This window comes from Monocercomonoides exilis (genome assembly GCF_001643675.1).
Source record: "Monocercomonoides exilis strain PA203 chromosome Unknown scaffold31-1199392, whole genome shotgun sequence".
Classification (NCBI taxonomy): domain Eukaryota; phylum Preaxostyla; order Oxymonadida; family Polymastigidae; genus Monocercomonoides; species Monocercomonoides exilis.
This window is the reverse complement of record NW_027150576.1, coordinates 644,261-665,608: the sequence shown is the minus strand read 5'-3', so window position 1 is coordinate 665,608 and position 21,348 is coordinate 644,261. Positions and strand designations below refer to the sequence as shown.

The following is a 21,348-nucleotide window of genomic DNA, read 5'->3' as shown; positions in this document are numbered from 1 at the left end:
CATCTGCATTCACAGGATTATTGACTTCTTTCTCTTTTTTCTCATCTTCTTTATCACCACCCTCACTTTTTGCAGCATTTTCATTAATTCCTGGTCTTTTTATCGAGTCGTCAATCGGTGCTGGAGAAATCGGCTTGTTTTGTCTGAACATCAAAAGCACTTCATTCACAACAGAATCACGTTGAAACTCAAGTGCCTGGAAACACTTTCGCATCAATCTCTTTTTTTCTCTCTGTTTGTGTCTCTTCTCTTTTCGTTGTTCTTCATCATTGATGATGGAGCTGACAGAAAGGCATTCAGTTTCTTTCTTTTTCTTCGATTCCTTCAAAGAATTTCTTCTCATCAATGATAAACTCTCGTTTTCTTCTGCTTTTGTTTTATTATCATTTTCTTCATCATTGTTATTTTCATCATTTACAGGCTTCAATACCTTCCTCAACTTAATAAATAATCTTGTTCTTTTTTCCTCTCTCTCTTTCCTTCGCTCTCTCTCTTTCTCCCTTCCTCTTCTTCAGATTCTCAGCATTCCGCTCCACCATCCGAAATTCTGCAAACAGCGGCAGCGCCTCAAACACATCTGGTGGGAAAACAAAATATTACCTTTTCCTTCTTCCTCTGAGCTGTTGCTTCATCCTCTTTATCTGCTGCTCTTTGCCTGTCGGAATTCTGTTTCTGGAAGAGCGAAGAAACGAGGAGGAAGAAGTAGATTAAGAAGAGCACTGTGAACATGAAGCAGAAGCAACTTGCGCGCAGCGGTTGAGATAGCGTCGGCGGAGGAGAGAATGCATTGCTCTTATGCGGCGAGCCATAGCAATCTCAGAACGATGAGGTGGTTTGGGATGGAGAGAGAGGTCAGTTACTGCTGGAGAAGAAGAGGAAGATGAAGATGAAGGAGAGGGTGAAGGAGATGATTGAGGAAGAGAAAGAAAAGATTTATTTTTCATTGAAGAAGGAGATGTTCCTCTTCCTGTGCCAATGCCAGCAATCGAATGTGTCAAAAAGGTTTGTGTTGAATTTTGATTGCTTTTTCTCTGTCTTTGACTTCGAAGCACCTAAGACGGATTCTGAAGAGTTGCTTCTTGAGGCGGAAGGATCACAGGAAGATGTATACGTGGCGCATGTTTTCTTTTGAAGCCTTCGATGATTTCATCATTTTCTGCTTTTTCGGCTCTTTCTTGTGAAGAATTCACTTCTGACTGTTCGGATGAAGAGGAAGATGAAGATGAAGATGAATCGTTTTCTATTTTTTCTTTCTTGAAGAATTCGACTTCTGCTGTTTTTGATGACGATGTTGAAGAATCAAAAGAAGAAGAAGAAGAAGTTGAGATTAAACAATCATCTTCTTTATCATTTCCTTATTGTCCATTTTCACCATCTTCTTTATCATAACATCTTCCTTCTGTTCCATCTTCATAAGAAGTTGTCCGTACGATAGAATAAAAAAAGACAGTTTTGAGTCATTTTTTGTATCTATATATCTGCCAGTATCTGAATCCATTCCAGTGAGTGAGAAGGAACTATAAGAAAGAGAAAGAAAAGAAGATAAAGCAGAAATAGAGAAAGAAACAGATTAAGAAAATGATGTTTTATCTGCATTGCTCCGCAGATATCTCTTTATCTTCATCTTCAGTCTTTTCAATTTCTCTTCCTTCTTTTTCACTTTCTCTCTCCTTCTCTGACATTATCTTTCATCATCTAACCTATTTGTCATTGATAAATTTCTCATAGGGAACAACAATTTCTTCAACTCATCATCCGACGCAGCTGTAAGTAATAGAAGAAAAATGATGCAAAAGACTCCATTTTTCTGTCTGTTGTGTTTTTGTTTTTAAATACGTGTGCTTGAAATACCCAGTAGCGGTGGTACAAAGCTTGGAGAGAGGAAGGAAGAAACGACGTTATTGATTGAGGAATGCGCTTAAGGTGTGAAAGCATATGAATACGATGTGCAGAATTGAGCGATCTGTTTATTAATGTCCCATTCTGCAGGAGGAGGACATCAAAAAAGAAGAAGAAGAACGTTGCGATGATTTGGAAAATGTTGAAGATCTGTTATAGAATGTGATGTGCGAACATTTGGCAGCTTTGGTTGTTGTTGCGATGAAGTCCATGAAAGAGATGCCATTAAAAGAGTTGTTATATGAAAGAGAGCATTTTGTGGGAGCTAATACGAAGTGTCGATACCAAATGGAACTATTGAGAGGAAGATTAGAAGAAGTTCAGAAGAATCTGAATGGAGTGTTATTAACAAAAGAAATGGAGTGTCAGTGAAAAGAGGAGGTCTTTTGTTTGAATGAGGAGAGAATTTCTGCTTTTTGTGATGTGCATTCGACTTTTTCGATCATAAAAACAATAAAGCGGTTTGTGGACGACAGTTATGAAAGGAAGAAGAAGAAGAAAAAGACATTGACGACAAAAAGAAGAAATGTTTTGTGGTTTGTGAGAAGAGGAAGTCTGGATGTATAGGGGATGAACAGTCAGCTGTATCACAGAGATAACAGTCGTAGCAGAAAAGGCGGTGTATTTGGTTCCCAGTTCAATCTTTTTTATCTGCTCTATTTCCAATAGCAACAGAAATGCTGGAAAGAGCACATTGAAAAGATTCATTGCACATTCTTCTCAATCAAAACTGATTGAAAAAATTATAAGATGAGGAATTGACTTATGTTTTGAAACTAATTGATTGTATTTATTGAAATAAAATATTGAAAAAGATCAATTTGATTAACAAGAAATGAGATAAAAGCAATATTATCAAAAAAATAAAAAATCAACAAACAGCATCAAATGAAAAATCGCTCTTTCATAACATTTTATGTAGAGATTATTGGTAATTTTATTGAATGGGTTCAAATGTACAAAAAACTTAAGTATTCTCACTTATTAAAGCCAATGTTGTTCGACAGGCGATTCGCTGCAGATCACCAATAAAGACACAAACAAAATTGTCGTTGAAGTCAACAAGCAAATCCCTCTAAAAAATGTTGGTTAGTGAGAATAAGAGCAAGTTCAAAGTTGATTGTTCAAAATCTTATTCAAAATAAAAAGCATGCATTTTTCATAATGTATTACAAACTGATAATAAAAACAAACTTCGTCAAAAATGAACAAGAATTAATAAAGTCACATTGAATAGTCTTTCTGTTTGTTTCATCAAAAATTGTCTATGTGCCAAACAAAATTACCAGTTTCTAGACAAATAGGTCAAAATTCTTATATTAATGAAAAATAACAACGATTTGTTCCAAACCTTTTATGCAGCTTTGTCGTTATATGTCAAACGTTCTCACATATTAAATATATAGAATAACTGTAAAATAATAAGAAAAATCTTCGAAGACGGTGCATGGGAAACAATTCATTTCACACAACACTTCATCCCAAATAAAAAATATGTTAAAAAACAAATTATTACCAACTTTTTCCACTAACAGATTTTCAAAAAAAAGCATCAGACATGTTTATTATCGTTATTTATTCACACTGAGCAAAATAGATCATGGTATTCTTAATGGCGCCATTAATAATAATTTGTATTTTTTATGATCAAAAATTTCAAAAATTTTTCAAAATTTTTTATTTTTGTTTCATTTTATTTGTGAATATTATTGCTTTATTAATGCAAACAAGTCATCCAAAATTGGTTTTTATTTTTTTATTGTCCAATTTGTAATTTAATATAAATTCAAAATTTTTATTTATTTTTTGAGTTAAAAAGTCTTTATTTGTAATTGTTTGTCGAAATTTTTTTATTGAAAATTCAATAAAAGTGATAAAAGTAGAGTTGTCATTTTTATTATTTATTGATAATAATTCCATAATAAATTGTAATTATCAAAAAAATGTCATTTTCAAAACAAGAGTCAACTTTAAATTCACGATGCAACGTTCTGTGGAAAGAAATCCAACGCATCGGTGGAGATGACGTTGATTCATTGCTCGTCTATCTGTTTTACAACTACAGAAAATCATCTTCAGTAATTAATGATTTGCTGAAATCCTTGAATGGTTTGGACTTCAAAATTTTTTGATTGTTAATAACTTTAATTTATCTATTATTATATTCATTAATTATTAATATTTATTTTTTTGTTATTTAAAAAACTTAGAATATTACGAAATACTTCTGAAAGATCTCTCAGTTGTGTACAAGAACGCACAATTACACACGCAAACGATGATCCTACAAGCACTGACGCGCAATGCATCATTATCTGAGCTTCTGGACTATGGATTTGACATTACTGAAGGAAAGTATAATTATGCAAAACAAACTCTTACAAAAAACCAAGGATTTTTAATACCAGCACAATTGCCTCACCCACCATCATGTAAAAGTGGTTTGTATTAAATTTTATAATGATTTCTTTTTTTTACAGCTTTTTTATTTTTTCAATTATTTTTTTTTATTTTTTTTTAAGGTCTTAATGAACAAGATTGGGAAAAGGGCAACAATTGGATGTTGGCCCATTCCACAGAGGCATCAACTTCATTACAATCAGCCAAGAAAAGATCAAAAAAAATTCCAGATTACGCACAGTTCATAGAGGAATCTGCATGGGATGATATTATTATTACAGAAAAAAATAATTCAAACAAAAAACAATCTTCGTCATCGAAAAAAACAAATCAAAGCAGCAACTATGCCAATGTCATTCCATCTGTGAAACCTTCTTCTACAAATAATACACCTTCTCAAACAGTAAATAATCCAATCAGCACTCCACTTCGTGCTGAAAGAAAGACAATAAGAATTAAACAAAAAAATTCATTTCATCATCGTCATTCTTCTCCATCACTGATTCCTATTCACAAACTTTACAAAGAAAAAACTTCATCATCATTTTCATCATCCTCATCTTCATCATCATCTTCTTCTTCTTCATCATCATCGTCTTCTTCATCATCATCATCCTCATCATCCTCATCATCATCATCCTCATCATCATCATCAATTAGAAAGAAAAAGAAAGAAATAGATAATACTCCTCCAACAGACAAAGTTTCATCATCCTTTAGCAACGAAAATATGTGGATTAGTGGTCAATTGATTGAATATGCCACTTCTCCCTCTCTTATTCCTCCACTGGCATTTCAAAATCTTCTCTCAACATTTCCAAAAAATAATGACATTTCAATTACTCCATCACAATCACCTCAATCAAATCAAAACGAATTAACAAACAATAATAGATCATTAAAAAACATTTCAAATAACAACACAATGAATCTTCATCCTTCTAATCCGTTAACATCTCCATTTCCTTCATCACATTCACAAAACTTAACAAACATAACAAACACTAGTTTTAAAGGATTAATCAATTTAGGCAACACATGTTATCTTGCCTCTCTTCTTCAGTGTTTTTCTTCAATCACTTCACAAAAACCATCAATCATTTCAAAAACACGCTCAAAACAAACATTATCATTTCAAATGATGAGTATTTGCAATCAAATCCTCAAAGATGGAAAAAAAGTACATTCATGGATCCCATCAATTGTTAGCAAATGGGAAAATTTTTGCAGATACGGAAGCAAGCAGCAGCAGAATGTGTCAGAGGCATTCGATAATCTTCATAGACTTTTCGAAAAAGATGGATTGATAAAGAAAGATTGCTTCTGTCCTATTTTGATTTCTCATTTCAAATGTTTTAAATGTCAAAAACTCACATCACACATCGACAACATCAACAATAGCATAATCATCAATTCTTCATCAACTCACAATGGTTTGTCTTCTTTGTTTTCAACTGAAATACTAGATGGGAAAAATTGTGTATATTGTGAAGAGTGCAAAGAAAAATGCTGCACTGCAAGGTGGGAAGAAATGATTTCATTTCCAGAAGTACTTGCCCTCTCCCATGAATGTACTGATCCTGCAAGTTCTCCACCTTCTCGAACGCTTCTTGTCGAGACTGATCTGTCGAACAAACGTTCATTTTGCAAAGGATATGCAAATGAAAAAGATTCAACATTTCACAACAATAAAGAAACAACATTCTATCATTTCATTGGTCAAGTTCTTCACAAACAGTTTGATAACAGTAATGGTCATTACATTGCTGTTGTGGAAAGAAAGAAAGGAATTAGAAAGATGTGGATCACCTGCAACGATGATGATATTAAACAATTTGATAGTGACAATTGGACTAAGACTTGGAAAGAACTTTACGCACAGGGTTACACTCCTTCACTTTCATTCTACGTAAAAGAAAACTCACTATCTACGCATCCAACTATTCAATTTGGTGGTTCCTCTATTTCTTCCTCCTCTTCTCAATCTTTTAATATCAACAACACAAACACAGACACAACTCCATCATCATCGTTTATCACACCACCACATCATTCTTCTTCCATTCCACAACTTTCTTCATCAATAACAACTAACTATGGATTGGAAGCACTAAAAGAAAGAAGAAAGAAAACGGGCATCTTTTCTCCCAATGAAAAGAGATTAATCTTCAAGCCAAAGACGAAATTATGGAAAGAGTTTTCCGAAGAAACAAATATTAAAGTTTCTTTGTCACACTTCTACAAACTCACAACCAACTTCTCCAAAGCAAAAAGGCGCACAGACCTCTGCGGCATGTGTGAGAAGTTGAACTATCTTGAGAACAAATTAAAGTCATCTCAAAACAAAAATAAACTTTCTTCTACAGAGTTTCATACACTCAAACTTCTTCGACAACATCGTCTTGTTGCAGAAATGCAACGCAAACACTATCAATCAACTGTTGATAATTTGAAAGAGGGAGAAGCAGTCTTCGTCTTCGACTTCAAAGAGAAATGGAAACTCCCCATCAGAAAAAATCAACTTCAACAAGAATTCTTCAATTATCAACAAGTATCTCAATTCACAATCATCTCTCTTCAAAAAATTAATAATCAACAAATAAAACGAACTTTCAACTTCTTCTCCGACTGCCTCTCAAATGATCACAGATTTGTTATTGAGTGTCTGGAATCTGTGATCAAAAGACACTTCTTCTCAGACACTCACACTTTTAAGTTCTTCTGCGATTCAGGTCCACACAACCGAAATCGCTTCCTTCTTCACTTCATCCTCTCCAAACAATCAAAACTTCTTAAAAAGAAAAATACACAACTCAATTTCTTCGCTGAGCACCACGGAAAGAATATATGTGATAGTGAATTTGGTGCATTAGTTAATTCAATCGACAACAATCTATCAACTGAACACATCACTACACTTCATGACTTAATCAACTTCTTCGAAAACAATATGAATGTTTCAACATCTGTTTCATCATCTTCACAATTGAATATTTTTGAATCATCCTCATCAAACAACTCCCCATCGTCAACATCTATCAAGGAGTGTGTGCATGAGATGTACTTTGAAGAGTATGTACCATCTCAGCAAATTTCATGGCCATCACTGTCAGTCCCTCACATGAAGGACTATTTATACTTTGAGCGCAAGGGCTCATTTGTCTGCGCATCTGCTGTTGGATATCTTCCTCAACGCTCTCTGGTTGCCCTCGAATCTTCAACAATGAAAGAAAAAGTTCAACGTTCAAGAAAGTCATTTCACTCTGATATCACATCATCTAACTCTTCTCTTCTTTCTCAATCTTCTCAAGATCTTCTTTCAAGAAGATTTGATCTTCTTCTTGACTCTTCATCTTTAAATGAATCTCAAAATTGTATTAATAGTGTCCCTTTTTAAGAAACTAGTTGTTGTGTATGCTTAGCTGGCACTCTATCGGAAGGGTGCTGGACATGACTGTTCGTATTAGATATTGCAGCCTTCGGGCTGCTTTATCCGGACCTGGATACGACGAACAGCCTCCCAGGTACACAATAGTTAGAATCCGATTGTTTTCTCACTGTTTCTGTCCCTATAATGTCCCTATTTTCACTTGGTAATTGTCCCGAAATTAATATATGTATATCTTAATAGAGATTCATTTTTTGATGGGTGTTGTGAAGTGTTTCAATGATTTTTGGATTAGATTTTTGGAAAGGAGAATAGCTGAGGGTGTGAAGTGATGTTTCATCACTGTGTCTGCCTTTTTTCTCTGTTGAATTTGATCTTTTTGAGTTAGGACAAGAGTTATATCAGAAAGGGTGGAGTAGGTGGAAAACAAAGGATTAACAGTCAAGTTTGTTTTTACACCTAAAGTATTTGTATTCTTTTGTGTTTTGAATTGTCTTTGATACCACGAATTTGTTGAAATTGTGCTATTTCTTCTTATATTTTTTATTGTTCAAAATTGTTGATATTTAGTTGATTTTTGGTAATTGTTTCATGATGATGTGATAGAATTATGTTTCATTGAAAGTGATGCAACAAAAAAAGAAACATATATGTTGCTTTCTATATTTAAGCTGATTAATACAAAGAAGTGCTGTTGTTATTTGTGTGTTATTTTGTTTTATGATTGTTATCGAATTAGCAATGAATTTATTTTAATGTTTTTCTCATCACTGAATATACATCAACCGTTGTAGTTACTCAACAATGAAGATATTGATATCAAAACAGTTATACATTGAATAGAACAATAATTATAAACATGTTCATTCAAAAACAAAAAATTTTTAAGTGTTTTATTTTTCAAAGATATTTTTCTCATTTGAAATGAAAATTCAATGAAAAATAAAAACACATATTTTCTCCTTTATTCAAACAATAAAAAATTCAAAACTAATTTCTGATGACATGTTTGCATTAATAAAGCAATAATATTCACAAATAAAATGAAACAAAAATAAAAAATTTTGAAAAATTTTTGAAATTTTTGATCATAAAAAATACAAATTATTATTAATGGCGCCATTAAGAATACCATGATCTATTTTGCTCAGTGTGAATAAATAACGATAATAAACATGTCTGATGCTTTTTTTTGAAAATCTGTTAGTGGAAAAAGTTGGTAATAATTTGTTTTTTAACATATTTTTTATTTGGGATGAAGTGTTGTGTGAAATGAATTGTTTCCCATGCACTGTCTTCGAAGATTTTTCTTATTTTTTTTCAGTCATTCTATATATTTAATATGTGAGGACGTCTGACTTGTAATGACAAAGCTGTATAAAAGGTTTGGAACAAATCGTTGTTATTTTTCATTAATATAAGAATTTTGACCTATTTATTTAGAAACTGGTTATTTTGTTTGGCACATAGACAATTTTTGCTGATACAAACATAAATACTATTCAATGTGACTTTGATAACTGTTGTTCATTTTTGACAAAGTTTGTTTTTATTATCAATTTGCAAAATACTCAAAAATCAATTATTGTATTGCTGTTACCGTGTGATATGAAATTATTATCAATATATATAATTGCTTTTTTCATTAGGAAGTGAATCGGAAAAATGAAATGTCACGGAACAAAAGCATTGTGTGAAAGATAGAAAAGTCAAGAAAAGAACTGTATTAAGTACTGGATAAGCTCCACACACAGAACAAAAATAAATGAAGAAGAGCAGAAAGTGGAAGAATACACGTGAAATAAGGATAAAGCTATACAGGAATCTTGAAGAGATGAAAGCTAAATTGAGGGAAATGAAGATGAGCAAGATGATTTTTTCGAGGAAGTGGAGAGAGAAAGTGTGGAAAGAGTTCCATAAGGAGCAGAGGCAGAAAGCGCAAGAGAACAAAGGAGAAGAGTGGAGTGAAGAAGGGCAGACAAGAAGAAAATAATATTCATTGGTGAGAATAAATAAAGAATGAAAAAAAAAAGCAGAAGTCTCAATTCAAAGAGCACAAGTTTAAAGATGGTGGACGAAAGCATAAACAATTCTCTAAGAACTACATGGAATTCTGTTGGACGACCTTAAGGAAGAGCATGAAAAGGAATGGGTATAGGCGTATGGAGACATCTTTGTTCAACCAGTATTCAAAAATCATTTCGCTTACAACTGAGAAACAAAGGAAAATGAAGCTGAAATTGATTGAAGCAGCGCAGAGCAGGAAAAGGAAGAGGAGAGGGAAGATTAGGGTGAACATGGAAAAGAAGCTGGACAAGAGGAGGGAGGAGCATTATTAAGCTCATAAGGTTATGAAGGAGGAAGAGAAAGTGAAAAAAGAATTGAACATAAGAATTCTTTTCAAAATTGGAAAAGATGGAACATCAAAAAGAATCGTTGATTGAATGGTCCATTTGGAGATAGAAGATAAAAGAAGAACATCTTTTGTTATTTATTCTTCAAAGAATAACAATTGTCAGGAAATGTCGTTTCAGATGAAGAATATAAATGGGTGAAAATTTTTGAAAAATCACTTTTTTTTAGTCTGATCTGTCCCACAATAAATCATGTTTTTGATTTAAATCACAATAATCATTATTAAAAAATTTTGTTATTCCTTTTGTGTGTTATTCTACATTATTTTCATGAATATCTACAGACAGTAACTTCCTTGATTTCATTTATCATACAATGAACAACGAAAAATTTATCAAAAAAAGCTAAATCATTCGAACAAATTAACCTTGGTTTTTCTTCTTTCACATCTCTATCAAAAGAATTGCTGTTTTGATTTCACTGCACAATGTAAAAACCAACAAAATTCCTTTTTATTTTAAACAAAATTGATTTCAATATGCTTTATCGAAACAATAAGCTTCACATTTTTTATTTCCAATAATTTTTCTTATCTTCATTCAAAAGAGTGCAATATTATCTGCAATAGAACTTTATTGCAAATGACTAGAAAATATTGGATGTATTTCTGATAACAAAAGAAATATCTTTTTAAAAGAATGAAACTTGGATTAAAAAAGGTGTTGGAAAAATACAGTTATTTAAAGTTAACAATAATAAGTTAATAAGAAAGAAAATCTTGAAATTATCTTTGTAATGATATTATTTCGGATAATGTTGTTGCATCCACACAAGATCCGACTTTTTTTATAAAAACAATCAGCTTTTTATCATCATTATGAAACACATGTGCTTTACATAAAATGCACCTCGTCGAATTTTTCTCCTTCATCTACTTCTTCTCAACTTTAATCATCTCCAACAACACGTCGTTCCACTTGCGTTGAACATACACGTCTGTAAGAGGAGCAAATGATGAGCTGCCTCATGAGCATCTGCGTTGAGACGGTGCGAATGATACAGTCTGACCAGCACTCCAAACAAGATAAAAAAGAAGATAGTGAAGAGTCAGATATTTAATCAATGGTGAGGATGTGGCTCATAGGGTTCCAATGTCTATGAGAATTACCGAAAAAAAGATCGAAAATATTTCGGGGAAAGCAATAAATTCTTCATAGATTGAATAAGCCGCTAGCAGAGCAAGAGGAGAAGTGTTTGGAAGTGGAGCAAAAACTTCATTTGATTGGACATTATCAAACAAAGTCAATGATTTCGCATTCTTCTTCCAGCACTCGGATGCGGTGATAAGAATCGGATGATTAATAGGTACGCAAAATTCTGTAAATCTTTGACTTGCAGAGAACATTGATATTTCACCTTTGCTTCATTCTCAATCGAAAGACTCACAGAATTTTATTACAAATCCATCATATCCCTTTATATCATTCTTTACCTTCTTCTCTTCTTCTTCTTCTTTCATTTTGACCTCCTTCATACACACTGTAAGAACGCATTCAGAACTCAGCTCTCCAGCTCAATGTCTTCTCTCTCAGCAGAAGAAGCAGTTGTTGTCGAAGATGAATGAGATGTTGAAGCCATAAGCGTAATGTGCTCATTGAATGATCTACGGTGGCGGTGGTAAAGATCTCAAGAGAATGAAAGGAGAAGAAGCAGATGATGAATAGTAATTTGCAGTGAGAAAGAGGATGCAGATCAATATTTGTATTTTCAGTTAAAAAAAATCAGCAGATGAATCAAAAGGCGCAACAAAATTGAGGGCAGGGTGTTTCTGCATCAGATCCATCACCATTGAATTCTGAGATGTGAAGTCAGACGCCAACTTTGAGAAAGACAGCTCATCTCTTTTCCCATGCATGCAGCTCTGACAAAAGGTTCTTATCCATTTCTCCTTCTGAAACAACAGAGGTGAAACTTTCCCTTCTCCTTTCCTTCCCTTTCTGTGAGTCACTTATGCTTCCTCTTCGCAATTCTGCACTGTTCTGCCTCAGCCCACTCTTCAGCGCACTCATCAGATTCAACCACGTTCTCGTCTGCCTCGTGTCGACTGCCGCATACACAGGCACTTTTCGCATCTTCCACACAAATTGCCCGTTTTCCTCGCTTTTGATACGCTCATAACGGCAAGGCACATCCAGTTCATCGCTCAAATATTCTATGTCGGAATTTGCTAAATCATTCAGCTCGCTGTCCGATTTCAGCTCTCTTGTCAAAATTGGCGTTTGGCTTTCTTTCGCCTCTTGTGGCACATCGCTTGCCATTTTGTTCTCTTTCTGGTTGATCTGTGTGCCTGACCCAAGGTGTGATTGTAATATTTCCTGGATGCTGCTAAACAGATTCTTGTCTTTTTCCTCTATCTTCTTCGCCATTTTCTCCATTTTCCTGCGCTCTCGCTCTTCTTTCTTCTTCCGCCTCCTCTCTTTCTCTTCTTTCTCATCCCTCTTTTTCTGTATTTCCTGCAGTTTCATCAGCCGAAGCAGTTTTTATCTCTGTTTGTGTCTCATCTTTCTTCTCCTGTCTTCATGGCTGAAGATGGAGCTATATGAAAAACTTCATTTTCTTCATTTTTCTTCGTTTCCTTCAAAGAATTTCTTCTCATCAATGATAAACTCTCGTTTTCTTCTGTTTTTAATTTATTTTCATTTTGATCATCATTATTCTTTACATCATTTTCAGGCTTCAACTCCTTCCTCATCTTAATCATTTCTCTTATTCTTCTCTCCTCTCTCCTCTCGTTCCTTGCTTCTCTCTCTCTTTCCTTCGCTCCCTCTCTTTCTCCTTTCCTCTTCTCCAGATTCTCCGAATACCGCTCCACCATCCGAAACTCTGCAAACAGCTGCAGCGCCTCAAACACATCTGGTGGGAGAACAAAATATTGTCTTTTCCTTCTTCTTCCGAATTGCTGCCTCATCCTCCTCATCTGCAGCTCTTCCCCTGTCAGGAATTTGTTGTGAAACAATCCACGTAACGAGATGGAGGAAAAAGAAGAAGAAGGACGTGAAGCACCAGAAGCAGCAGCTATTTGTGCACAGCGGTTGAGATAGATCCGGTGGAGTAGACAGTGCATTGTTCTTATGCGGCTCATCATGGCAATCTCAGAACGATGGGGTGGGGTGGAAAGAGAGACTGGTCACTACTAGAGAAGAGTAGGAAAAAGATGAGGAATAGGATGAAGATGATGAAGTCATGAATGATCGAAATGAATGTGTTGAAGGAGAAGAAAGGTAGAAGGTTCGATGTGCTTTTGGAGAGTTGGAGAAAAGAAGAGAAGAGAAAGGGATGAGAACGGACATTTGCCTTCAGTTGAAGCATAACTGCATTTATACTCGGTTTGGCAAACAGAGCCTTAAGATGAGTTTGTAGCGATTGGAGCATTTTTACCGAGAAAGATGTTTTGTCTGTTGATCAGTGAGATGCAAAATGCATAACTGCTTTTCTTCAACCACTGGGAAAAAATGTTTGGGATATTATTTGCTTTGCATATAGCGTTTCAAGGCTATCTAGATTCGCAGTGGACGAATGCATAAGATCTTTATGTGGCTCTGCTTGAAGAAAATTTGGATTTTCAATAAATTCCGTGTCTTCTGTGGGAGAAGAGACCTCTTAATTGTCTTCCGAAAATTCTTCCTTTCACGACAACTTATCTCTTTCGCTTCGAACGCAAGCCCATTTCACATGTTCTTTCATTGCGACTGCAGTTCATCATATTTTCGATAGTTTGTTCCAATGAATAAAATGACTCTTCGTTCATTGTCCACTTTTCCAGGCTCCTGTGTATGTGTATGTTCTTCTTTCTCTTCCTTGGAGCAGAATTCTGGAGATTCTTCTAACAATCTCAATAAATGCAACTTAAAAATAAAAAAGAGAAAGAAAATAAAAAAAAAACCTTTGTGATGAATTGCTTTTTGAATATAATAAAAACATCAAAACTGCTGAAAAAGCTATTATCTGATTTTCGTGTGTTATCTGCAACGTTCCATTATTACTATTTTTTGTGCTAACGCAAACTCTGATTTTGAAGAGCGTCTATTTCCATGAGTAACATTCAACAATCGCATGTCTATTTTTTCCTGTTCCAGTGACCTTTAATTATCATGAGAGACGGTTGTTCAAATGCATCCATTGATGATTAGATGAAGGAGTTCCATTTTTTGACTTCGAATGACTGAATGCCTTTGACAAGAAAAAAGAATTTTTTGTAGTTTTGCGTAAAATGAAATTCAAGGCATAGTAATTAATTGGTTAGCTTTTGCTCTTTTCTGATTATTAAAAATTGTCCGATGAGAAAACTGTAAGATTCATAAAGTGTGATCTCTCAGCACTGCATTGGCCAGACCATATGAAGAAAAAACAAGACAGGAACGACGACTGTTCTTTATGAGAAATATACTCAAGATTTCATGGCATGCTGTTCCGTTTTGAAAATAAAAAAGGAAAATCGAATCTTGACAAGAAACGCAAAGATCTGTTGTGACATTTAAGTTTCCAGCTGCCCGCATTAATGACAGAGAACAGCAGATAATTACCATTCGATTAAATTCCACTTCAGAATTGTGCAACACGTAAAAAATGCAATAATCTCTGAAAATATTCTTGGATTCCATAATTTAACTCCTGATAAAATGATTTGATTGAATATGTTATAATTAAAGCGATTTGTTTGATATTGCTCAAATTCAAGACATCAAAAGCTTGGAGATATAAAGACATTGTGTTGATACGAATTCAAGCACTTTCATCCTTCTTATCCAAAGGAAATTTTCAGTAACGTATTTCGCTTCAATTATCTTATTTTGTTGAGCGTTCTTTTAGTGAAGAAAACGTATTCAAGTGGTTAAAACAAATTCATTTTGATCCAAATATGTTTTTAAATCAAAAAATTTTTTAAAGACATATTCTGATAAAAAAGTCAATTTGTGATTAATTATAAAGAGTTTGAATAAATTTTCATTCAAAATATTGAATTTCTTTAACTGTAATGGGTGATGTTTTTTGATCTGTGGTGCTTTTTCAAAAATTTTCTCCCAAATGCTAAATTGTTAAAAAGCAGGAAGCAGAAGCAGTAGGGGAGAATGCAATGAGGAAAAATGAAAGAGGAAATGAGCAATTTTGTGTCGAAGAAAAAGAGGAAGAAGAGAGATGGAAAAGCGAGCTGAGCTAGCTGAATTGCAGCAATTCTGAAGCATAGAAGTCAGCTTCGTTGAAAGGCAGGCATGCTCGTTACACGTATTCAGTGATTTCATCATCTTCTTCTTCTTTTTCCAGAGCAACAAAACGTTTTTCAGTGATCCAAAGGAAAAGACAAAATGACAGCGAAAAGGAAGAAATGCAGCAAGGATGACATGGTTCTGTTCCAAGAAGACGAAGATTATTCCTTCGGATCAAAGAACACAATTGCAAACAAAGCATTAAGCCCATCTAATTCTCAATCACAGGAATCGTCTTCATCTTCCCCTCAGATTTCTTCGTTGATTTCTCCACAAAGTTCCAGCAAACACACAAAGGCTCCACAAAGCAGCATTCATGCTTCATTGGAAGGGATGAAGAGGAGGAAAGAGGAGAAAAAGAATACAGTTTTTCTTTCGCCAAATTCGTTGCTGACACCAGAAAGAATACTGATTCTGATATCTATATGTCACATTGCGCTTTTTGATGACAAGTGGATAGCGGAGAAAGTGAAAGATGGAATGAAGTGAAAGGAGCAATGAACGAAGGCGAGAATGAAATTTGACGAAAGATTGAGGCGAATAAAAGAAAAGAATCTGAGAGAAGAAAGAGAAAGAGAAGCAGAAAGAATTATAAGCTTGCCTTTTAATCAGCAAAATGCTATTAACACAACGTTAAATGGACCAAATCAGACTCTTCAGTCAACGCTCCAATCAACTAGATCAGCATCCTTCTCTTCTTCTCCTTCCTCCTCTTCTTTATCATCATCATAACCTTCTTCTCTATCCTCACAAATTCCATCTGATTTCTATCATATTGATAATGCTTCACATTCTTCATCACCATCACTTTCACATCTTTTTTCAAAGTTATCTATATCTCCATCTTCCACCTATACCCCAACTTTCACCAATTAAATATTGCATCCCGTTCCTTCTTCGTCAATGTGCTTTCCTGAGCCAAAATTGTCGGCTATTCCAAACCACATCGAACGAATTGAGTTGGAGAAAGCGATATAGCCGAAGATGGAGAAGATGCAGAAGAATGAGGCAGTGAAGAAGAGAGAGGAGCTGCTAGAGGAAGAGAAAGAAAACTCAAAGAAAAAGCGGTCAAAGTTCGAAGACGAGCAGAAGAAGGCGCTGGAGCAGGCTGAGAAGAAGCGGAAGGCATTTGCCTCGTATCGGAAGAAGAAAAAGATTGAAAGCGAATAAAACTTCAAAAGTGGAGCGAAGCAGAGGAATGTGTGGATGAGGGAGAATACAGAATCGCATTTTTTTGTTGTGTAATGAAGATGCTGTTAATTTGAGATGATCTATCTTTTGATCGGCAGGCTGTTCAATTTGAAAGCTTCGCAGATGTGTTTCACAATAAAAGCACATTTTCAACTGCAGAAAAAGGAGAAGATGACAATTCGGAAAACTTATCTTTTTTGAAAGAACAACAAAAGAAAAAGATGAAGAAAAGAGTTGTATTTCAAAAGAACTGAAACATTCTGAGAAAATGCCAAGTTAAAGTGCGAATTTGTTTTTCATTATTCAATTTGCTAGCTTCTTCTTCTTCTTCGTCTTTTTCTTCTTGTGCTGAAAAAACATATCACACACCTTCATCGTCATCATCGTTCACTTGAACTGATTGAATTTCTATATTTTTCGCATGTGCACAAGAAATAATAATTGAAATGAAGATGATGTTCATTTCTGAAGAAATGAAACAGATAATAATGCGAAAAAGATTTATAAGTTAATGATGAGTATTAAGAGAAAGAGACGAAAAGAGTTGTTTTTACAATGAATGATGAATGGAAATCGGATTGAAAAAAATTGAAGAGATAAAAAAGAAAGAAGTTAACTGGAAAATGGGAGAAGCTGGAACAGAAGACGAAGAAGAGCCAGAACGTAATACTACTACTGAGAAAGGTGCAATTGTTATTTATTTGAATCATTCTGTCTGTGGATTTTTCCTGATTTATAAAGAGATCAACAACGAAAAGAAGGGAAAGGCACTGATCATCCACGCAGTGAAGGGCATATCTATAAATGAGGAGCCATATGAAGAAAAAAGCTGGAATTCCTGTTAACCATCAGAGTGAAAAAAGGTTGAACATTCAGGCATATGACTGTATGTTGTTTCCATTTTGATAACAATAACTGATTGCAGCTGCCTTGTTATTGGCGAACAAACAGCTGTTGGGGGCACATGCTTCCTTTAACTGAGAAGACTGTGACTGCTGTGTTACTCTGGAAAATGATAAGAAGAAAATCCAATTTGCGAATGTATTCCTTTTAATTTTGTGTTTCAAATGTGGTTACTCGTATGTTCATTTCTGACCAGTTGTTGATAGAGCCTTGTGAATACTGTGGATATTCTCTGTTTACCGAGCAGGCTTCAAGTGAAGCCGAGGTGCAATTATATAAGCACCACTGTTATACACAAAATGTGGAAAGCTTTTTCAGAGTATCAGCAAAATTTGCGAGATCCGTTGGGTTTTTTTTTGAAATGATAAAGCGTGTTGATGACGAGCTGGTTCAGCAAAATGGTCGTCGAAGAGAGTAGAACATGCTAAAGAAGCTGTCTGGCAGATTTTCTTTTCGAAAACAATGGAGCTTGGAGTTGAGGTTCAGATGCATCTCTGTTGGAGAAAAGAGTCAGGAGATAAAAGCAAGAGATCCGAAAAGGATGGAGAAGAGGGAAGACCGTGCAAAAGAGTTTGAATAATGTGAAAAGATGTGACAGAAATTGAGAAATGAACATCAGCGAGCTGGCAGAGTTAAAGCCATCAAGAACAATATTTTTCTAAACAGATTTAATTCGAATATTGGAAAGGCAACTCTGGTGGTTGATGTGTAGGACGGCTGTGGATGTGGGTCCCAGGTGGACAAGCGCGGAGCCGAACTGGCAGATAGAGAAGCATATATTTTGTCAGCAGAATATCAGCTTGGAACAGCAGAAGATGATAAAGTGGAGGCGTGAGGTTGAAGTTGATGCACAACATTGCAACTCTTCGCTCACACCGCTGACAAGAGCAAGCTGGATATCGCCAGACTTATGAGAGCATAATGATTGTGAAGTTTGAAGATTTCAATACGAATTCTGCTCTGGGTTTGTAGAAAACAGCAAATGAGAGAAGCTTAAACACCTCAAAGGGATGATAGCAAGAGGAATGCGAGTTTCGCAAAAGTGGATGGAGAATTGATGAGGATAAATGACTGTAACTAGGATGCTGAAGCGAAAGTGCAATGATCCAGATACCCACTCCCTTTTTGCTGCCTCCGCAGTCACATATGAAAGGGGTTATTGCGAAGTTTGTGTTAAAAAGGAGCATCGAGCGAAAAGCGGATCAGCTGAAAGAGAAACAATGAAAGTGGGACTCAGTGAACAATGAAGGCGATTCCTAAGAGGTGGATAATAGTTAAGAAATAAAGCCAGCTGTTCATCAAAACATTTTGTTGTATCTGAAACAGAAATATTTGTATTTCTATTTATTTATTCATAATTTCTTTGTATTTTTTTTCAATAGCTTTGATCAATTAATTTGAATAACTAATTTCCAGAATTATTAATTTAAAAACAATTATTAACAATAAACAATAGTTTATTCTACAAATATTATGTGTTTCCATCATATTTTTCAATGTTTATTATTGAAAATTGTTCTTTTTAAAACAAAAGTTTTAAGATCTTAAAAATAAAAATTAATAATTCTTTACAATAACATCATAAAACTTATTAATATATAAAAAATTGATTGATTTCGTATTGTTTTTATTGTTTTCATGTTTATAATACAAGAGAACATTTTTTTTGTTCTGTTTTTTTCAGTTTCGATATTTTCGAATAATTTTTTTTTTTTTTTCAAAATAAGTTACAAAAACAACTGAAAACAAATATGTATCAACAAATAATTAATAATAATAATATGTTGAACTATATTTTCTCATTATTTTACAAAAATTTTTTCTAATCAACCCAACCCTTAATGAAAAATTTTTTTGATCAAACGTCGGAATTTTTTATGATATCAAAAAAAATCACCCATATCTTTAAAAAAAAAGAAATGCAGATAATTATGTTTCACAGAAATAAAATCAGTCGTATATTCGAAGAGGAAGGTTTATTAACTTCTGATCAGAAAAAAAAGAATAAAAGAAGAAAAAGGAGACAATTTGAAGATATATCCAATTCAGAGAATGAAAACACTACTATTTGTTTGGATCTTTTTAATTTTTTTATATTTATTTTTTTTATATTTATTTTTTATTTTATTTTTTTATTTTATTTTTTTTCATTTTATTTTACAGTGAAACTCGGTTATAATCACATATGTTGTAATCAAGACCACGAATAATCACATTTTTTCGTGCATCAATAAATTTTGCATTTTTTTATGTGTAATTTCATCGGATATAATCACACCAAAATCGAGAATAATCACAATTTTGAAAATTAATGGATATTTTGCTGTCTATTTTGAAAATTTTGAAAAAATGAAAGTTGTTTTTTTCTGCTTTATAATGAACAAAAATTTCATTTAAACATTGCAAATTTAAAAATCGAAACAAATGTGTGGATTTCGATAAATATTGAAAAAATTGTTTTTTTCGTCTTAAAAAATTTTTTCAGAAAAAAATTTCAATGAAAAAACAGTTTCAGTTATAATCAAGTTCGGTTATTATCACAAAAAATCGTGCAAAATGGATTGTGATTACAACCGAGCTTGACTGTATTTTATTTTATTTTATTTTATTTTATTTTTTGCAAACAAACAATAACAATGATTTATCATACCGATATCACTCATCCTTAACAAATATGTTGAATTTTTTTGAAGTTGGAAATAACAGAAAAACAATTAAAAATATATGTCATTCCCCATAATAACATAAGAAATCCTGCACTTTTTCTTTTCCGTTTTCCTGCATTTTTTTAATATATTGAGGATTGTTTCATGATGAAACCTGGACTAACATTTATTTATTTTTCATTTTTACATGGATGAAGAGGGAATCACCAGTTTGTTTCAGTTATTTAAATGAACAGAAAATTACTCATTTTGAAGACAGATGTTGCACAAATGTTTTTATTCACTGTCCCTTTTGTTCAAGAAATAATATTTTTGCAGAAACTCTGCTATTACACCAACTTAATGATATCAATAACTAAATGGCATATTTTTGAAAAATGATTCATTCAAGGCCGTTCCAAGTGATTCCTGAGAAAAAGTCATATTTTGCGTTACTGTTTGCTTTTATTTTCGTTTATTTTTAGACAAATTTCATTTGCCTCAGAAATGCTGCATTTAGCCCGAAAATGCAAAAAAAATGATTGCTTTGTCAGACTCGAATCTGAAGAGAAAACAGACCAAGAACAAAAACAACGGAAATGCAGAATGAATTTGAGGTTTGACGTTTTCTTTTATGAAAATTATTTTAGATTTATATTTTATGCATTTTTATTAAATCATCAAAAAAATGGATTATTTTGATCATTAATCACAGAGACCTTCAAATCCTTCTCCGATTGCATAAAGATGTAAATAACATAACAGTTCTATAGCGGAAATGTGAATATAGAAAACTTATTTTTGGAAAAGAGCAGTAATCACGATTGGCAATTACCAAATCTCCTCTTATTCATCAAAAAACAATAGTGAATGTTCATTAAAGGCAAGAAAAGGCTGAATTGAGAAATTTTTGAAGGAGTAAGAAAATATCTGAAAAAGGAAGAATTTCATTGGATTGCAAATCGAGAATGCTCTGAAACGAGATTTATTCGAAAATAAACTAGAAAAAAGAAAAATAAAGTTGAATACAGTTCTGATGGAAAACATTGAATGCATCAAAGAAGAAGAAGGCTTGAAAAAATTTGACATGAAATAGAAGAGAGCAAAACGAGGGTCAAAAGATGTAGAAAATGAAGAAAAATCAGAAAAGAGAAAGAACAGAGGATATTGAATCAAAAATCAATTTCTCTTTTGAAAAAAAGAAAAAAGAATTCCTCTGAAAAGAATTGCAGGAAAAATATTGTTTTGGAGATACGATGAAAAGTTGAAGCAATTTTTACTGAATGAAGCAAAAGCAATAATG

The 21,348-nt window shown here is 33.6% G+C and overlaps 4 protein-coding genes across 4 annotated transcripts; 2 read left to right on the top strand and 2 right to left on the bottom strand.

The window, feature by feature from the left end:
• Window positions 1-3,842: 3,842 nt before the first annotated feature.
• On the top strand, window positions 3,843-7,696 carry MONOS_13164 (putative Ubiquitin carboxyl-terminal hydrolase; the record flags this gene model as incomplete). Its single annotated transcript, XM_067865845.1, has 3 exons — window positions 3,843-4,008; window positions 4,110-4,340; window positions 4,422-7,696. 3 exons carry the CDS (start codon window positions 3,843-3,845, stop codon window positions 7,694-7,696), a joined length of 3,672 nt encoding a protein of 1,223 aa, XP_067724922.1.
• A 4,241-nt stretch (window positions 7,697-11,937) lies between these two features.
• On the bottom strand, window positions 11,938-12,567 carry MONOS_16179 (uncharacterized protein; the record flags this gene model as incomplete). Its single annotated transcript, XM_067869092.1, has 1 exon — window positions 11,938-12,567. One exon carries the CDS (start codon window positions 12,565-12,567, stop codon window positions 11,938-11,940), a length of 630 nt encoding a protein of 209 aa, XP_067724921.1.
• Window positions 12,568-12,599: 32 nt separating this feature from the next.
• Window positions 12,600-13,187, bottom strand: MONOS_16180 (uncharacterized protein; the record flags this gene model as incomplete). Its single annotated transcript, XM_067869094.1, has 1 exon — window positions 12,600-13,187. One exon carries the CDS (start codon window positions 13,185-13,187, stop codon window positions 12,600-12,602), a length of 588 nt encoding a protein of 195 aa, XP_067724920.1.
• A 4,675-nt stretch (window positions 13,188-17,862) lies between these two features.
• On the top strand, window positions 17,863-18,235 carry MONOS_8851 (uncharacterized protein; the record flags this gene model as incomplete). The annotated part of the gene is made up of 2 exons (XM_067879297.1): window positions 17,863-17,970; window positions 18,113-18,235. The coding sequence occupies 2 exons, from the start codon at window positions 17,863-17,865 to the stop codon at window positions 18,233-18,235; spliced, it is 231 nt and encodes a 76-aa protein (XP_067724919.1).
• Between the last annotated feature and the right edge of the window lie 3,113 nt (window positions 18,236-21,348).